Source organism: Coturnix japonica, chromosome 4 (assembly GCF_001577835.2).
Source record: "Coturnix japonica isolate 7356 chromosome 4, Coturnix japonica 2.1, whole genome shotgun sequence".
NCBI classification, from domain to species: domain Eukaryota; kingdom Metazoa; phylum Chordata; class Aves; order Galliformes; family Phasianidae; genus Coturnix; species Coturnix japonica.
Genome location: NC_029519.1, coordinates 12,623,753 through 12,641,616, shown reverse-complemented (window position 1 = coordinate 12,641,616; position 17,864 = coordinate 12,623,753). Strand labels below are relative to the sequence as shown.

Sequence of the window (17,864 nt, the reverse complement as noted above, 5' to 3'; positions counted from 1 at the left end):
AGGAGCTGTACCCTCCTGTATATACTCACTGCATGTTCCTCAATTTTTGTGGCACTCTGACATGGCTAATTCCCAGTGAGTTACTACTGGAATCCTAACTGTTGACCCTAAAGTCCTCCATGGGTCATACAAACACATCAAACTCTTAGTGATGCTCTAGCACAACCTGTTTAATCAGCTTCTTGCATGTACTAGCTTGCAGCTCTGTGTTATCACATAGTAACCTGCTGGGTTCATAAGATTAATTCATTCTGGGTCTCCTGCTACCCGGTAGGGCAGTCAGCAGATGGACCTCCCACCCCTTGTGTCTGATCCCAAAGCTGATAATATTACATCTTTAGTGGGGGACAGCCATTTGGAAAGAGCCTGATGTGGTTGTGGCTTCTTCACAGTAGTCCTTCAGAGGCTAATTCCCGTGAAAGCCAATCATGGTGTCACTCATTCTTTCCCTTGCCACCCAATGGTGCATGTCACTGCAGAGGCTGAAGCCTTTTGTAGCCGTGAGATTGCTGCTGCTGGTGTGGGGTGTTCTGTGCCCTGATGGATGGATGGGACTATATAGAACTGGATGTCACTGCCGTTAGGGGGCATAGGCGGGACAAGTTCCATGGCATTGGCTGAGGAGATAACGAAATAATTAAGGTGTTTATTCCAGTGCAGGCAGTTCACCTGCAGGTATGTCAGCTTATAGAGGGAGGATTACAGCTCCTTCACCCGGGGCTAACTGTTTGAGGCAGGCTTCTGCAGTGAGATCTGCAGGCACATGTGTACTTGAATGTAAGCATGCATATTATTTATTGACACTTGTGGACCTCAAATGGAGACTGAGCCCTTAAGTTACTGCAGGTTATGCCTTTGAAGTGTTATGTGCTTTCATGGTTTGGTTTTTTTCTGAAGAATTGGATACTTGTTGAACAAGGTCTGAAGATCTGCCTTGGGCAATTTGAGACATGGGCAGTGAAAATCTTCCTTTGCTTTTTTGAAGCTATCTCAAATTGTGGCCAGTGCTCGTTTGTAATAGTCCTGGGCTGGTTACATCCATGTACGTGTGTTGTGTTGCCTTTCGTTTGCTTCTGAACTCACAGCACTTCTTCACCTTGCCGACTTCCTCTGCAGCTGATTTTGTGCTTCTTTTATGAAGGTGTCCCCTGCCTTCTTTTATCTTAATTTGCTCTCATAATTCTTCTCTGCTTGAAATAACTTGGGCTTTTTTAGAGACACTTTCATTACACGTTTTCCTAGGGAGTAAAGCCTGTAATACTGAGATAAGATCAAACAAAACTCTGTCTGTAATGAAATCATGAATTTGTTCCGCTGCAATTATAAAACAGAAGTGGCTCAATTGTGCTTTCTTATCCATTTAATTTAGGACTTGATAAAAGAAAGTGCTTAAGGACCTCACAGTAGCCAGTGTGTCTGTCTTGGTCCAGCGCAGGGGGTGCTCCTCTCAGCTGGAGCTGCATACCAGTGTAAATAGCAGTGAGCTGCTTTCAGTGTTGTGCTGTTGGACAGGTGTTGGCTCAGTCACAGGAAATCAGCCACAGACCATTAACAGGCAGAAGCAGCCACTCAGGTTTTCAGCTACTGAAGTTTGAATCCCGCTTTGGCTGAGGTGCAGACCATGCAGGTGGCACTGGGTGAGCTCTCACCATGTGGGTTGCCTGTACTGTATGTAGGTGTTGTGCCATTCTCATATTGCTGTGGATGCAGAGGTGACAAAACAAAGTGTGCATTTGTGTTAGTGATGGAGCAGTATGGATCAGTCAGTCAGAGCACACTGTGAAATGCTGAAATGTTTCCTCCTGAGCTGATGTTCTCAATGTATTTCAGTGACGTGCATTCCAAGATAAATCATCGGAAGTCATTTTAATTGCTGTTTAGTCATCAGCTTAGGTGTTGCCATTTGTATTTTTGGCAACTACTGGACCAGAAAAAACAATACTGTTTTTGAATTACTCCTTCGGATTTGTTAGAATTTATCAGATTCTGGCTCTTTCACTTGGTACAAACATAGTATCCTGATGACTGCGTTCTCTCCTTCCCATTCAGACTGCCCACATCTCTGAGTGGGCAGGAAACCAGCAAGCTGTGCATGTTGTCATTGTAGCTGCAGTGGCACACGTGTTCCAGACTGCTTCTGAACCTCGGCTGCCCCATGCCCATGGCAGCAGCCCACCTGCCCTGCTTCGTGTGTCCTTCACTGGTGGAACCACGGCATCTCAGTGGCGCAGCTGTCCTTGTAGTGCCAGCTCGAGGTGCACTGCTGGTCTCCTTACGCACCATGGTTCTCCTAATGGTGAAAGTCAGCATCTGCTGGGAGTCAGGTTGGATGCTTGTTGCTGCCCTGGGTCAGAGTGAAGGCAAGGAGTGCAGTTAGAGTGGCATAAGCAAGGTCTCCTTTGTAGCTTTACTCAATAATCAATGATAAGGACAGTAGTTCCTAAAAAATAATGTTTTGGGATGTACTTTTTTAAAAGGGTGAAACCAAAATTTAGGCAAATGACTGAAAAGCAGAGCAGATTTCTACCTGGAAACATGGCACTGTAATCTTCCTGTTCTGACGATGACATCTGTTCATAAAATTGGTTTCAGAACCCTATGGACATTTAATCTTTGAAAGTATTAAACCTTCTGTAGAATCAGAGTGTTTATCTATAAGGAAATAAGGCTCTGTTATTCCAGATCTCATCAGTGTTTGTGAACAGAGAAACACTTGCACTGATACTTGCTCATTTCTGATTTCCATCTCGTATCAGTTATCTTCTGCGCTGTCAGTTCCCTGTCACACAGAGCAATCTCCAAACGACTGTTGGAAGCCACTCTCTGTGGGGCTGCTTGTGCTGCTGCCTGCTTTGATGGTGTTACCCGACAGCCCACATGCAGCTGGCAGCCCTGCGCAGTGTGGTTGCATTTCTGATCTGTCCGAAAGTGGTATCTCGATTCTTAAGTGAACTTCTTGTCTCGCTCCAATTCATAGGAGGGAGAAGAGGTTATTTGGTATATGTATACCCGGTGTGAAATTAAGAAACAATGGTTCAGATGTTGGTCTGATCAGTTGATTACAAATCTTAATCAGGGAGGTGGGGAGTGAATCTGATGTCAGAAAACCTTACTTCATGGTTCCTCCCTTTGTTCCTGCCTATGTGACATCCCTGGGTGCACCCCTGGAGATGGCCATCTTCCTTGAGATAAGCCCACACAAAAGACTGCTTCCCGGCCATTCATCTGCAGCTTATCTCTCTCTCCTTTCCCCTGGCCTTGTCCATCTGTGTCCCTCAGACAAAGGATTTCTCAGCCCTTGACCAGGACTTGCTTGGACTTGTTCACCTGTGTCCTTCAGCAAGCTTTCAGTCAGTGGTATGAAAGAATAATCTCTTACACATCTCTTATTGTCTTTCTTTCAGGGAGCATTGTGAGTGTGGGAGACCCTAAGAAGAAATACACTCGATTTGAAAAAATTGGCCAAGGGTAAGTCCAGTCATGGTAACTCATATACAGACATGGGCTGGGTGTTTTGCTGCTCTGACAGTGAAGTGGGAACCTGGGCAAGTTCCAGCACACTCACACCCTGGGTTTGGATTCTCCAGCCTCTTGCTTCTTACCAGTATTCTAATATCAAAGTATTTTACTATCAAGTCTTGTCAGACTCCCTGCTTGGTCCAGGTTTTCCTCCTTGGCTGTGTTGTAATTCCAGGAGGGCTGATACCATTTCTGTCAGACCAGGAGCATGCTGCTGTCTGTGCATGGCAGAATGCTGCTTGCTGACATCAGGAGATACCTTTCTGCCTTAACAGTGAGGTTTGATCTCAGGGTAGTGTGTTGCTGACCTACAGCTGATACTGAAGAAAGCCAGGCACACTCGTGCTCTTTTTCTGGCAGGCTTTTGGGTAGATAAGTCAGATTTAAAGGGACACTTGTGGGGAGATGTCTCTTCTCCATTCACTATATAAAACCCTTTCTGAGACTCTGGATTGCTTTCTACCTGCAGCTTTGGTTCTTACTGCCTTTTGTAAAATGTCACTGGACACTCAGAGCCATACCAGTCTTATGGAGATAAGTGTCAGTTGAAGAAGTGAGATTCAGAATAAACATGTGTGAATGGGCTCTTCTTGTCAGTCACAAAATGACCATCATCCTCACTCACTATCTTTTGTTCTGACACTGCTAGGAGTGAGATTGTGCAAAGGTGCCTCAGCAACTGGTAGAAAGGCAAGTGGCCCTGGAAGGATATGGAAATAGGTTTCATCTGGGATGTTGTGCAGCCAGAAAGTCACATACCGTTGTTGCAGGGGGGCTGGTGTGCTGTCGTAGTGCTATGGGTTGAATTAGATGGGAACAGCAGTCCTTAAATTCCTTGCCTTTATCTGAGCTCTTCACAGATGTCCTGCAGCATACCAAAGGGCATCCTCAGTGCAGTAGCTGTTTTTCAGTAAATCCTGACAGGACTGTACTCAGGAGGCACAGCACAGTGTTAGGAGATCTAAATAAATGGTGCTGGCTTTTTGTGAAAACAAATTGGATTAATCTCAACAATTAGTCATAGAAAAACACATTTGCATTTATATTAAAAGAGTACATAGCATGTCCAATGATTGCATTGTTCCCAGCACCGCTGGTGCAGTGCTGCTGGTTGAAGTAAGGTTTTCAGAAGCATTTCAGCCAGAGATAAACAGAAACAAAGCAGGTGATGGGGCAAAAATGGGAAAACTGGGGGGGGGGGGGAGTAAAAACAACTCCCTCCTTACATTTTGAACTAAGCTAATTCGGAAAATATACCAGATGTGCACCTGCCTTTTCTCGTCACGTTGGACATTGATCTCAGATTCCCCACAGCTGGGTGGCTGTGCTCTGTGCTGCTGGAGGCCTGAAAGAGCAAGGGAGAGGTGGGACCACTGCAGGCAGCGGAGATGTTCTGTAAGGGCTTGTTCTCACTCAAAAGCACAAAACCACTTCTCATTCTTTGGTTGCTGTTTTGTTTCTAGGGCATCAGGAACTGTTTATACAGCAATAGACATCGCCACAGGACAAGAGGTAAGCCCCAGCCTCCCCAGCTGATGTTGCTGCACTCAGTGTTTTCCCCTCTGGCAGGAGCTGGGGATGGGTTCTCAGGGTGCCTGTAGGTCTGTAGCGCACAGGCTCTTCCTCCTCAGCATGGACTGGTGTCAGCCTGCAAAGCGCATCAGCTGCTGTCTTCAGCTTCTCAGAGAAAGCCTTTTATTAGCATTGTGGTTTTCTGTCCCTGTAACTGAACACTTCCTGGGCTGTCTGTTCTCCTGCAACCATTAAGTGGAGGTGCTGATGAGTTCCTGGGCAAGGGTAGTCCTGGTCCCCCTGGGCACTGTCTGTGCCTGAGCTGATGCTTCACCTTTAGCGTCTAAGGGCAGTCCTACGTGATGTGTTTTCTTTTGTCTTCAGGACAGGTCAGTGCTCTCGGTGGTGGTGTTGGTCCCATCCCAGTACTGTTAGTCTGTCATCCCTCAGTGGATGTTTTAGACATCTCTAAGGTTTTCAGGCCTGATTAAAAAATGTTTTTGTTACCCATGTGAATGCATTAGGTTAGAAATATTCCGAATTTCTTTGTTCCCAAACACAGCTGATGAATGAGAATGTGTTGAGTGTGATTTAACTCTGTACTAAAGACTGCCTCTGGGCCTGGCCATAAGTTGGTTAGCAATACCAATTGTAAAACCCAAAGATCTGTGACCACGGGCCTCAGGGAACCCAAGTGGTGGTCACGGTTTCCCCTATTGCTGTGAGGAATAAATAGCTGCGTTGCATTGCTTGCTTTTGGGCACAATTTGTAAGAACAGCCAGAAATAACACAGAGAAGAAAGCGCCGTCCTTCAGAGAAGGGCACCCTGTTTTCATTGCCCAGTACTTGGATGCAACAACAGCTAATGGACGTTGCTCTCATTCGTTCCCAATTTATCCGGAGTATATATAATTATTAAAAATTTCTAACAGTTTTTACGTACTTTCATGGTATTAAAATCATGTGTAGCTTGCAGAAGGTGCACAAAGAATAACGATGGGGTTAACAAGTTAAGGCCATCTTAGAGGAACATAAGCATGGAGAGTGTTAGAGATTTGTGGTTGATAGTCTAAAGATGGTTTTTACAGATTTTATAAGGCAAGGTATACCTATATATCATATGCATTATATATATATATATATATATATAATGACTGTGTGTCCAAAGTGTTACCCAAGCAAGCACAGAAATAGGGTGTTTTGCCTTACTGACTTCCAGTGCCTAATAACAAGACCCCTTGCCACAGCTCTGATACATTGTTCCAAGAACACTCCATGTTGGTTCTGATCTTGTGCAACAGACTATTTGAGCTGATGCATTGTTTCCACTGTCATTTTAGGTGGCCATAAAGCAAATGAATCTCCAACAACAACCCAAAAAGGAACTAATTATTAATGAAATCCTGGTCATGAGGGAAAATAAGAACCCCAATATTGTGAACTATTTAGACAGGTAAGTGATTCTGGTCTTGTCACCAGTGCAGTGTTCTGTGCTTATTTAGGTGGAATATGTTGTTCTGAGAGTATTTTTAAATATTCTGACCAGCCCTACCTTACTAAAACAACTGCTTGGAGCTCCATGACCTCCCTGTTTCTAAGTTGGTCATATTTTGTGCATATAATGCAAATATATCACCATAGAAATTATTCTCTTTGGCTTTTATGGCTGTTTTCCATTGCTGTGGATGCCAGACAGACAAGATTCTTGTTTCCAGACACATGTAATTTGCCAGTTTTTAAGCTGTTTTCCCTATTTCTGGATGTATTTATGTAAGGTTTTCCAAACTGTTGACCATGACTTAGAAGGAACATCCATTCTTGTTATTCTGTCTTCATTTAAAAATGAACTGTTAAGAAAAATAACTGCGGTAATTTTCCTAAGATGATTTAGTTACATTCATCTTAATGAAATCTGCTGTTGTCTTCTTTCAGCTACTTAGTAGGTGATGAGCTCTGGGTGGTTATGGAGTACTTGGCTGGAGGCTCGCTAACTGATGTTGTTACAGAGACATGTATGGATGAAGGACAGATAGCAGCTGTCTGTAGGGAGGTAAGGGATCCCAACTGCACTTCTGATTACCGGGACAGAATGGTACTTCTAAGCAGGTGCGAAGAACGTGAGTGGTGTGTCCAGATCTTTGTTTCTATGTTGCTTTTTTAATATGGGAGAAGAAAAGTGTGTTTAGTGAAACCGCCTGCCAGGATCACCGCCCCATGCTTTGGAATTACACTCTTCTCTCTTTCTAAGTTCTACTGTTCTCAGCTTTGCCTCTTCCAGCGTTGATCTGGAGCATGTCTGCACTGCATCCCTCGCCTGTAAAAGCAGACGTGCTGGAGGCAGAATTTTAAAATAATAAGGAAAATAAGAGACTCATTTATCACAGTCCTCAGCTTAAAAGGGGAGTATTCCACCCAAGGTGGTATTTGCTTCTGAAAAGTGACTAACATGTTATTTCCAAATATGCTGCAGGACGTAACAGTAACATCTTTGTCGTGCAGCCTTCCACCCAAAAGTGATCCGCTTCCTTCTGAAAATGACGTTTTCTTTTTGGCAAATAACAGTTTGTCAAATGGACACGAATGGCACATCCATTTTAACAGCGCTCATTCGGTCTGTGCTTCCAGGGGACAGGCAGTAACAATAACTGGCGTTTCTGTTCCCAAAGTTAATGTGCCTTCATTTAGAAGGTTATTATTCTGGTGGTGTTGAAGCAGCAAGCTATTTCTTCTGACAACGCACTATTCTGCCATTACTGTCAATTCTTCTAGAAATTAAATCTTTTATAGCCATTTCCTCTCTTGTGTGATGAAATCAGGTCATTAATTTTTACCCTTGTGTGTGTGTTTTTTTTATATCTATCAGTGCCTGCAAGCGCTGGATTTCCTTCATTCAAACCAAGTGATTCACAGAGACATAAAAAGCGACAATATTCTTCTCGGAATGGATGGATCTGTCAAATTGAGTAGGTATTCCTGGCCAAGCACAGCTTTCTCGGGATGGGGTGCAGGGCTGCATCTGACTGACTGCCAGTTACACACAGGAGTGCCTGTGATAGCGTACTGAGCACTGCTACAAGCTAGGAGCACAATCCCCACATGTGGAGGAATATGAAAAGGAGGAAGGTGTAATATCTGGCCTTTTTTTGTGCATGCCCTTTGCAGAGACCAGAGTTTATCATCTGAAGTCTTGAGTGTGTAAAAGTCACCGCAGAGCAAACAGCCGTGACCCCTTTTCCAGCTGGGTTCAACAAGACGTTCTTAGGCATAACGTGGGGATCTCTTTTCTTGGTTTTGTAATTCTAGATGGCTTTAACAACACTTGTTTTTGTCCTCAGCTGATTTTGGCTTCTGTGCTCAGATCACTCCCGAGCAGAGTAAAAGGAGCACAATGGTCGGCACTCCTTACTGGATGGCACCCGAAGTAGTGACAAGAAAAGCATATGGCCCCAAGGTTGACATCTGGTCACTTGGGATCATGGCAATAGAAATGGTGGAAGGAGAACCTCCTTACCTTAATGAAAATCCTCTCAGGGTAAGGTACAAATAGAATCAGACACCGCTGTCTTTTTAAGCTGTCCCATGTTTAGAGACGAAATCCCAGTTACATCAGCTTGAACTGGTTCCAGCAAGGACAGCTGGTACAAATGTCACTGGAGCACATCAACATGGCAGAGCACTAACAGAGCGGTAGCATGGAGCCAGTTCAGCAATGTGTTGGTTTTGTGTTAATGATGCAGAATTCCTCAGGCGGTTTGTGAAATCCCTGTTAGCTCCATCTCTGACAGGGATTTTCCTGTGGCAAATTTCTCCAGCTGATGAATCTGTATGAAAAAAGTTTCGGCTCTCTCAGCAGGCAGAAGTATTTCCAAACACAAGTCAGCGTAGATGGGTTACCTTGATTTATACCAACTCTTAAACTGTAAGAGGGGAGGAATGTATACTAAGGGAAACACTCGTAATGGATAAACAGATAAGTGCTACACAGGTATCTCCTGATAGGAGACAGGGATCTGAGGAAATTAATCTTGCATCTATGTACAGACAGGATTTTTGTGAAGGCTGGAACTGATGTACAGCGTGACCCTTAGTTCCTCTCACAGTGGCAAGGCTGCACTCCATCTGGCACCCAGACTCTGTGATGCAGACTGAAAGAGCAAACAACAGCTACAAACAAGTACCTGGCCATGCTATTTAAGAAATGCAGATGGCAAATATACAGACTTTGGTCTTGTATTCTTTCTGAATAAATGCTCCTGGGGCTTCTTGGAAACAGGTGGAGTCTTGCATTTCTGTTTTTCCCAGGCACTGTATCTGATAGCTACAAATGGGACACCAGAGCTGCAGAACCCTGAGAGACTCTCTGCTGTGTTTCGTGACTTTCTCAACTGTTGCCTGGAGATGGATGTGGACAGGAGAGGGTCTGCCAAGGAGCTTTTGCAGGTAAAAGGGGAAGTGGCTGCAGTTATATAATGGCATTCTCATCAGTTAATCATAGAATGACAGCATCGTTTGAGTTGGAAAGGCCATTTAAACATCATCTAGACTAACTACCCTTTAGTGAACAGGGATGTCTACAGCTCAGTCAAAGTGCACAGAGCTCAGTTCAGCCTAACCTTGAATGTCTCCAGGACAGGGCATCCATCACCTCACTGGGCAACCTGTTCTAATGCTTCACTGCCCTTGTACCCTTTGTGGAAAACTTCCTTATATCTAGTCTAAGTTTTTCTCTCTTTCAGCTTGAAACCAGTTTCCTTTGTCCTATCACAACAGACCCTACTAAAGAGTTTGTTCTTTCTTTCTTACAGCCTTCCCATTAGATACTGAAAGACAGGTGTCAGATCTCCCCGGGCCTTCCCTTCTCCGGGCTGTAGGGCCTCAGCTCTCTCGGGCTGTCTCTGTAGATGTTCCATCTCTCAGGTCATTTTTGTAGCCCTCATCTGGACTTGCTCTCACAGGTCCATTTCTCTCCAGTACCGACTGAGGACTCCAGATCTGGTTAGAGATTTGGCAGTGTGAAGGAAGGAGCTTTGGTGTGCTCATTGTGAATATCAGAGGGGCCAGCAAGGAAAGTAGCCAGCCTTATCTATCCTGCCCCACTTCTGAGGGCTTCTGCCACTGAAATAAGGACAGCTGAGTGGGACTTGTTGCAGCACGGTCTGCTGCCTGCCATAGCTGAGTAGATGAGAACTGCTACAGTTTCATTGCCAGGTTTTGTGGCAGGCATAAACTGGCAGATAGTTTTGCAGCATGTGGCGCTTGTCTGTCTGTGCCGAGTGTCAGCTGGCACGAGGAGGGGCAGGTTGCCTCCTTACTCCAATCCTGGTGTCTAAAAGTTGGACCTCATGTACTGGACATGAAGACATGGAATCATAGAATGGCTTGGACTGGAAGGGACCTTAAAGCCCATCCAGTTCCAAGTCCCCTGCTGTGGGCATGGATGCCACCCCCTCATCAGACTGCCCCATACACCATCCCATTTGGGCCTTGAGCACCTCTGGGGATGGGGCATCCTGCAACTCTGTTGTAGGAGTTAGGGACCTTTCTCTGAGTAAAGAATTTCCTCCTAACATCTGGCTTAAATCTCCCCTGTTTAATTTAAATAATTCTTCCCTGTCCTATCACTATCAGACCATGTATGAAGTCAATTTCCATCCTGTTTATAAGCTCCCTTTGAGTACTGGAAGGCTGCAATAAGGTCTCCCTTGGAGCCTTCTCTTCTTCAGGCTGAACAAGCCCAGACTGCTCGATCTTTCTTCACAGGAGAGGTCCAGCCTTCTGATCATCTTCACAGCCCTCCTCTGGAGCCACTCCAATAACTTCACGTGTTTCTTGTGTTGGGGGACCTTGTCTCATATGTGCCTTAACATAGCTTCCAGGGGGGTCTGTTGCATGGCCTCCCCTGGCAAACAGGTGATACTCACCAGCCTGTAGTTTCCCAGATCTTCCTTTCCACCATTTCTAAAATGGGAGGGATGTTTTCCTTTTTGCAGCTCCCCGGGAACTTCACCTGCCAGCCATGACTTTCCAAGTATGGTGGAAAGTAGCCTGGCAACCACAGCAATCAGGTCCTTTGGGACCCTGGGAAGCATTTTATCAGGCCCTGTAGACTTGTACAAATTCTTTCTCATCAGGTGGTCTCGAAATTGCCCTTGCTATGGAGGCCCCCACAGTCCCGTGTATCCCTAGTAAATAGAAGAATACTGCTTGAGCCTGTAACTGACTTTGGAAGGTAACATTTTGTTTCTTTCTTTCCTTTGTGCAGCATCCATTTTTAAAATTAGCCAAGCCTCTCTCCAGCCTGACTCCTCTGATCATTGCAGCAAAGGAAGCGATTAAGAACAGCAGCCGCTAGTGCTTTGGGCTGGCATTCTCCCATGCCAGCTCACTCCAGAGCAGGACTGAGAAAAAAAAACTCTATAGAACCTCAACTCTTCTGCTGCAGGACAGACGGATGGATGGATGGACGGACAGACCAACAGTCGCAGTCATGGTGGTAGGAGGGGAGAACAACTGTTCTCCAGTCCCTCGAGGAGTAAAAACTTACGTCTTCTTCCTGCTTTCTGGCTCCTTAATTTATTTTTAAGATGAAACAGGGCTTAAGACAGAGAGGTAATGACAGAAAATGCTTTGCTGCCTCAGCCATTTCCAAGGTAAAGCAAATTCAGTTGGAAGTTTCCCTTCCTTCTCACCCTGTGAATAAGCTGTACATTCACTTTTAAATTGTCAGTTGTTTCTTAAAGATGCAAAGTCCTTTTATGTTTGGGGGTTTTTCTTGTATGGTTTGGAATTGGAGAAGGGTCTTCGTTTATAACTCCAGACTATACTGCCTTTAGAATACAACCCACTGACTGGTACTTGCCTAGTCATTACACTTCTCAATGAGGAAGAAAGTGAAATTGCATTTCCAATCAAAGACAAATCAGGAGTGGAGCAGTCAAAACATCCTGTTGAGATACAGGCTCAGCTGTGAATATATAGTTTCTGTTCTTGACATTTTCATTTGTAAAACTAGTTGTAATATGGGTGAGAGTCTTACTAAATCGAGAAAGCAGAAAGATGTGTTTGCTCAGAAAGGGCTTGTCTGATGCAAAGCTGTAAGAGAAATGTGAAGTGAGAGCAGGCCCAGCCTTGCCCGGTGCTGAGCCTCATGGACCCCTTTGCAGAGCACAGAGCAGCCTCAGTGTCAGTGACCTCACATTAGAGGAAGGTGCTTGCAGCAGCAGCAGGCCATCGCTGGGCGATCACCTCTTCCTGGTACTGCACTGATCATAGTGTCAGCTCCAAACTGGCAATGGGCAGCTCTCAAGGTTAATTGTAGCTGTGCCCCAAAATGTGCAGAGTGGTGGGAGTAGCCCTCTTCAGTTTGAGCAGGAGTCGAAGAGAGGATAAAAGCCTGGGTGTTGCTGACACTTCTGAGGATGTCTGCTCTCCTGCTCCTCTTACAGCTCCCAGGAAGGGTTAGTAGCATCTGTGCTCCTCTTAGCACAGGGAACGGTGGCCAGGCTCCTCTGCAGGCTTTTGGCAGGTGAGTGTCCTTTCCATGGCAGAATTTGCGTGCCTAAACTGGGACACTGATGGAAATGAATGATGGCTTCCAGGATCTGGTTCTGCCTGAGCCTGTCCAGCAGACAACTTTGGAAGAAAGTGCATTTAAGCCTGGAGCTCTGCAGTGAGCAAGAAGTACAGAGCAGATTGCAGAGCTAGACAGAGCCATAAAACCAGCCTGCTATATGTTCTCCTCCGTACAGCAAGCACTGCAGCAAGCAGTTCTGAGTCGCTGGGGGAGAGTGAGCCCTGGATGTGAGAGGATTGTGCTTGACTAGTCTGCTGATTGGTAAGAGAGCAGAACACTTCTTGTATGCCATCGGTGTTTTATTTATTTTATTTTTTTTTCTGAAAGAAAGGAGTGTGGCTTCACTCAGAAGAAGCATTTGTATGGAGTATTTGTTACTGTATTTTAGTAGTGCAACTAATCAAAGACCTTCAAAGGAGTGACTGAATCAACACCTATATCCAATGAGCAAAAAAAAAGGAGTAAAGCAGCTTTTTGCTGCAGTTTGTCATGTTTTAGGCCTGCTCCCGCAAAGGGCTGAGCAGCCTTTGAGGTACTACAGACCTTCACGTTTTGCCGGTACAAATGAAGGATGCTTGGGCTATTCTTGAATTAGGCCGTTAGGTTGTTTGGTTTTGTCTTCTTATTTAGTTACTGTCTTTGTGTTGAAAATGTCATTAATACCGCTAACTACCCCACCCTCGCTCACTGTGTCTGTCCCAGTGTCTTCGCTGAGGCAACCGACAGAGGCAATGCTCATTGAAGTTCACAGAATCATAGCATGGCTTGGGTTGGAAGGGACCGTAGAGCCCATCCAGCTCCAATTCCTTGCCATAGGCTGGATTTCCCACCCCAGATCAGGCTGCCCAGGGCCCCATCGTCCAGCCTGGCCTTGAGCACCTCCAGGGATGGGGCACCCATGGCTCTGGGCAGCTGTGCCAGGGCCTCAGCCCTCTCTGAGTAAAGAATTTCCTCCTAACATCTAATCTAAATCTCTCCTCTTTAGGTTTAAAACTGTTCACTCTTGTTCTGTCGCTGTCAGACCATGTAAGAAGTCAATCTCCCCTGTTTATAAGCTACCTTTAAGTATTGAAAGGCCTCAAGTTCTCACCTTCCTGGGGAGCACAGCAGGTTTGATTTTCAGTAGTCGAGTAGGAAAAGCTGTTTGTTTCTTTTGCAAGCCTGTGTTCTTCTCTGTCAGCTCAATATGTCTACTGGGAGATGGGCTTCCCTGAGGGGAAAGAGACATTTAGACTTGAGAAGAGCTGCCCTTCATTTATAGAGCATGAATCTGAATCAAATGTTTGTATTCCGTGTAAGTAATGAAGAAACCAGTGGCAGTTTCTCCTTCCAGTATAGCACTGAGTTTTTTCCTACCCACAAAGGAACAGATGGCCATCATTTAGAAGGAAAGCACTTTTTTACGGCACATTTGCTGGACATACGATACACTTCTGTTAACAGATCACACTGCTTGTGCTTTTTCTTTCTATTTATTTTCTTTAGAAAATAATATTTCAGCATCCCTACTTTTCAGCTCGGTTTCACAAAGGGTAACATATAAATATAGGAAAATGGGATGATAGCGTTAGTCTTTTCCTGGTCAGTGTATGTTCCAGCGTACAGAACATTGTTGGCGCTGGCTTTTTAAATACAACTTCTTTAATAAGAGGCCTTACTTTTTATGTTATTAAATGCTGTATTTATTTTTCATTTCATTTGCAAATCCAGAGGTTTTTCTGCTGAAGAAACAAATGGTGTGAGGCAGACAGCATCCAACGGGAACCATCTCTGCTAGTGGCTTTCTTTCAGCATGGCTGTAATGGCTGAGCCGGGACTGCTTTACATTCAGGGCAGTGCACCTCCAGCATCCCTGTGCTTGAGGCAGCCTTTGGCACACAATCTCAGCTGCCCTTCGGATACTGAAGGGCAGCAGCTGCTTTTGTAGTTTCCCAGCTCTGATAGGAAACATGGAAGAAGCGTGTTAGTAATAAAGTCTGTCCAGAAAGGGGCAGCTCTTGGATGTTATTTCCAAGCTCAAGTAGGAAGTTTTAGGATTGACAACAGCAGAAACTTTCCAGGAAGAAACAAAGCAAACAAAATCTCTGCAGTCATCTCGGGTGTTTCTGGACGGCTGTCTTCAGGTGAAACTATTCGTTATATCTATTTTTGAAAGCATTAGGAATAGGCCGTTTTGTTGCCAAATGCGTAGATAGATGTTGTATGTTTCAGATACTTTCATTCCAAGGTTCTAAAGGACTGGTTGATTGTCTTTATTTTTAAATGCATTAAGTGGTAGAAAAAAAAAACCCCAACAACTATCTAGAACTTGACTATGATTCCCATGCCTGCAGTGAAGGTGTGTGGAAAGGACTCGTTAGCGTGCTGTGGTTTTAATGAGTTGTGGGACAGAAGAATGACAGCAGTAAAGTCAGGGAAGCGCGAGAAGCACAGAAAATATTATTTATTTAACAAAAAAAAAAAAAAAAAGAAAGAAAAAGAGGAGGAAAAAAACCCCAAACCCAAATGTATCTATTAGGAATTCCACACACACTCGTAGGAGGCTGCACGGGGGTGGATCTCACTCACAGCGCTCTCAGGGTTTGTTCACAAACTGGGGCCAGGGTCGCATTCTTACTTCTGTAAACTGTCTGTCCTCCATCTTTGGATGCCGTTTGGCTGATTTACGCTGCACAGAAATGAGCTCAAATGTTGTTTTTTTTTTTTAGCTGCTTGTGTTGGATTTCTCTGATGCCAGCGGCAGCACCTCAGCAGGTCTTCAGTTTGTTCCCCCCCATACCCTGCCACCAAAAAGAAAGCATGGTCCAGTCACCACAAGAAGGAAAGTACGTTCTTCTCTCCTCTCTGCTAGTTGTAGGAAGTGTCATCGTATCCTATTAGCTCTGGTTCCAATTTAGTCACTGTGTTTGCCACGGAGCGTTCCTCACACTGAGCTTGTACACGTATGCATTTGTTTGCTCAGTGGCGTTGGTCACAGCTGGACAAGGATTCACTTGGTGATGGAGCAAGTTGAGGAAGACCCATAAATAGAAACAGATTTTGGTTTTTTTTAACTGAGCGGATGGATAGCCTTAATTTTAAAGCCCCGGTTTTCAGGAAGTGGGCAAAGAACTACCTTTATTTCAAGGGAAAGCATTTGAGGTTTATTTGGATGCCATCTGCAATTTGGGGGATGGGGAGGCGGTCTTTAAAACCTTTCCTTACTTGTGTCTGTCCTTGAGCTGACAGGGTAATTCCTTTTTCTGGCCGAAGCTTGCAAAAATCTTGCTTATACATGTGTTAGAGTTGACTGCCGTAATCCTAGGCATGTGTCATGTATATAAACAGTCACTTTCCTGAGCCTGCCAATGGTTGCATGCATCTTTGATGATACATCATCTCAGAAGGAAAAACAGTACAGGAAAGAAGGAAGGAGTCTTGCATGCTCTTTGCAGATTCCCTTTGGTCTGCCATGAAGGTAGGAGCCTGCAAACTTTGTTCTCAATGCTTACCTCTTCTTCCAAGCAAGTACTCATGTTCTGCTAAAACGTGACTAAGAAAAGTAGGGAGCAATACAATTTGTTAAAGATTGTTAGATGGAAAATTGCACTGGGCATCTTCCCAGCAGGATTGCACATAAGCTACAGCATATCTGTGTCAGATGCCTTGTGCTGTAATTGAGTGGGCACCACATTCGTAACTGCTTGGGGATCCTGCTTGGTTTCTGTGAGGCTCACTAATTTCTGGCCCAGCTTATGTGTCAGATGGAATCAAAGCTGCAAGGACCACAGCTGGATGCAGCGGTTGAAGGGGGCAGTTGTGAATGTGGGTCAGAAGAGCCAGCAGCCACATGCACTTGTTTGAGTCACAGCGCTCTAAGGGGGGAAGTGTGCAAACTGAGAACATGAGTGTTTGTGTGCCGCCTCTCCTCTGTCCTTCAGTCCTTTCAGGGGCTTGAAACTGCTTGTCTTCTGAGGAGAGAAATGGAAAAGATCCTTCAAAAGTCCTGTTCTTTCTAATCTCTGTGACTGAGTGTTGTCTCTTTATGTGCCTCTTCCTATGCTCAGTGACTGCTAACCAAGATTGTGTAACTGGCCCAGATAAAGTGCTTGAGATACTCGTTTTTCTGCCCTTTGAACTGCCTGTTTACAGCAACATTTAAAGTCTTTGAGCCTGGTCTGGACAGAGTTACCTTCCACTTTGTGCATAACCTGTGGCCAGCCATCTCCAGTCAGTGCTTGCACCGAGGGCTCCCAGTTGTCACAAAACACTACTGCAAACATGGCTGAGTAGTGGCAGGTGGTTGTTTTTAAAAGCCAGATCCTTTTGCTGCTGAATATTGTGTTTCATTTGATATCTAAGAAGTCTGTCACGCTGGCTAGATACAGGTACTGCTTCTGTTCCCACTGAAGCTGGTGAGAATTTGGTTGCTGGATTCCTTGCAGTAGAACATTGCTGCTTTAATAAGCAAGTGCTGATACAGCCCTTGGTGCTGAGGTGGGTCCCCAGAGGTGTGAAGGGAGCAGGTGGGTAGTAGGGAGCTGCTCTTGTTCCTTTGCTCCATCGTGCAAAGCTATTCATGTCAGAAGTGAGTCAACAGAAAATCTGAAGCATGCAATTCTCTTACATCCATATCTGCTGAGATTTTTTTGTTACCTTTGAGCTAAAGATGCACAGAGGCGATTGCTTTTTTGTCACACTGTTTATATTAGTGTTAAACAATGCTGCTAAATCAGTCTGTAGAACAGCAACAAGAAAAAAAGCCTCTCAGCTCTTCGGGCGTGACACCCATAAGCTGCTATTTGCCGTAGCAGGAGAGCTGCTTAGATGGGAACCAGTAGCAAAGCACTGCAGGTGCTGCGCATACAGACATAAGAAGATGTGCAAAAGAATTCTGCGACTCTTGACTGGATCAGGACGTAACAAACTCTAAACTCCAGTTTAGATTTAGACTGGGGTCTGCGAGATTTTTTTATTCAGGGTATCCAGACAAAAGGAAAGGGAGGAGGAGCCGACATTTTCACTATCAGAAATGTATCTCATTTTGCTGTACATTCCTTTTTTAGGACATGTTATCTGTTAAAAAAAGAAAAAAAGAAAAAACGAAAAAAAAAAAAAAGATAAAAAGCAAAAAGAAATGTGTAGTGAAAATCTTCTGTAACTTTGGATTAAGAGGTAATTATGATCTTTTTCAAAGGAGAACTAAGTTATTTACGTTGTACATGTGCTGATGGCATGGATCCATCTGACTGACCTCAGCATCTTTTTTTGGGGGGGGGG

At 44.7% G+C, this 17,864-nt stretch overlaps 1 protein-coding gene across 2 annotated transcripts in view; it reads left to right on the top strand.

Moving 5' to 3' along the window:
- PAK3 (p21 (RAC1) activated kinase 3) overlaps positions 1–17,680 on the top strand; it is an 85,030-nt gene extending 67,350 nt beyond the window's left edge. The window contains exons 8-15 of one of the 2 annotated variants that reach the window (XM_015860615.2): positions 3,405–3,468; positions 4,983–5,031; positions 6,373–6,485; positions 6,965–7,082; positions 7,896–7,995; positions 8,368–8,564; positions 9,335–9,472; positions 11,295–17,680. In XM_015860615.2, the coding sequence (XP_015716101.1) occupies positions 3,405–3,468; positions 4,983–5,031; positions 6,373–6,485; positions 6,965–7,082; positions 7,896–7,995; positions 8,368–8,564; positions 9,335–9,472; positions 11,295–11,384 (869 nt within the window). In that variant the 3' untranslated portion in view covers positions 11,385–17,680. The remainder of the gene's footprint in view (positions 1–3,404; positions 3,469–4,982; positions 5,032–6,372; positions 6,486–6,964; positions 7,083–7,895; positions 7,996–8,367; positions 8,565–9,334; positions 9,473–11,294) is intronic. The other variant, XM_015860616.2, reaches the window with a different exon arrangement.
- The last annotated feature ends 184 nt before the right edge of the window (positions 17,681–17,864 follow it).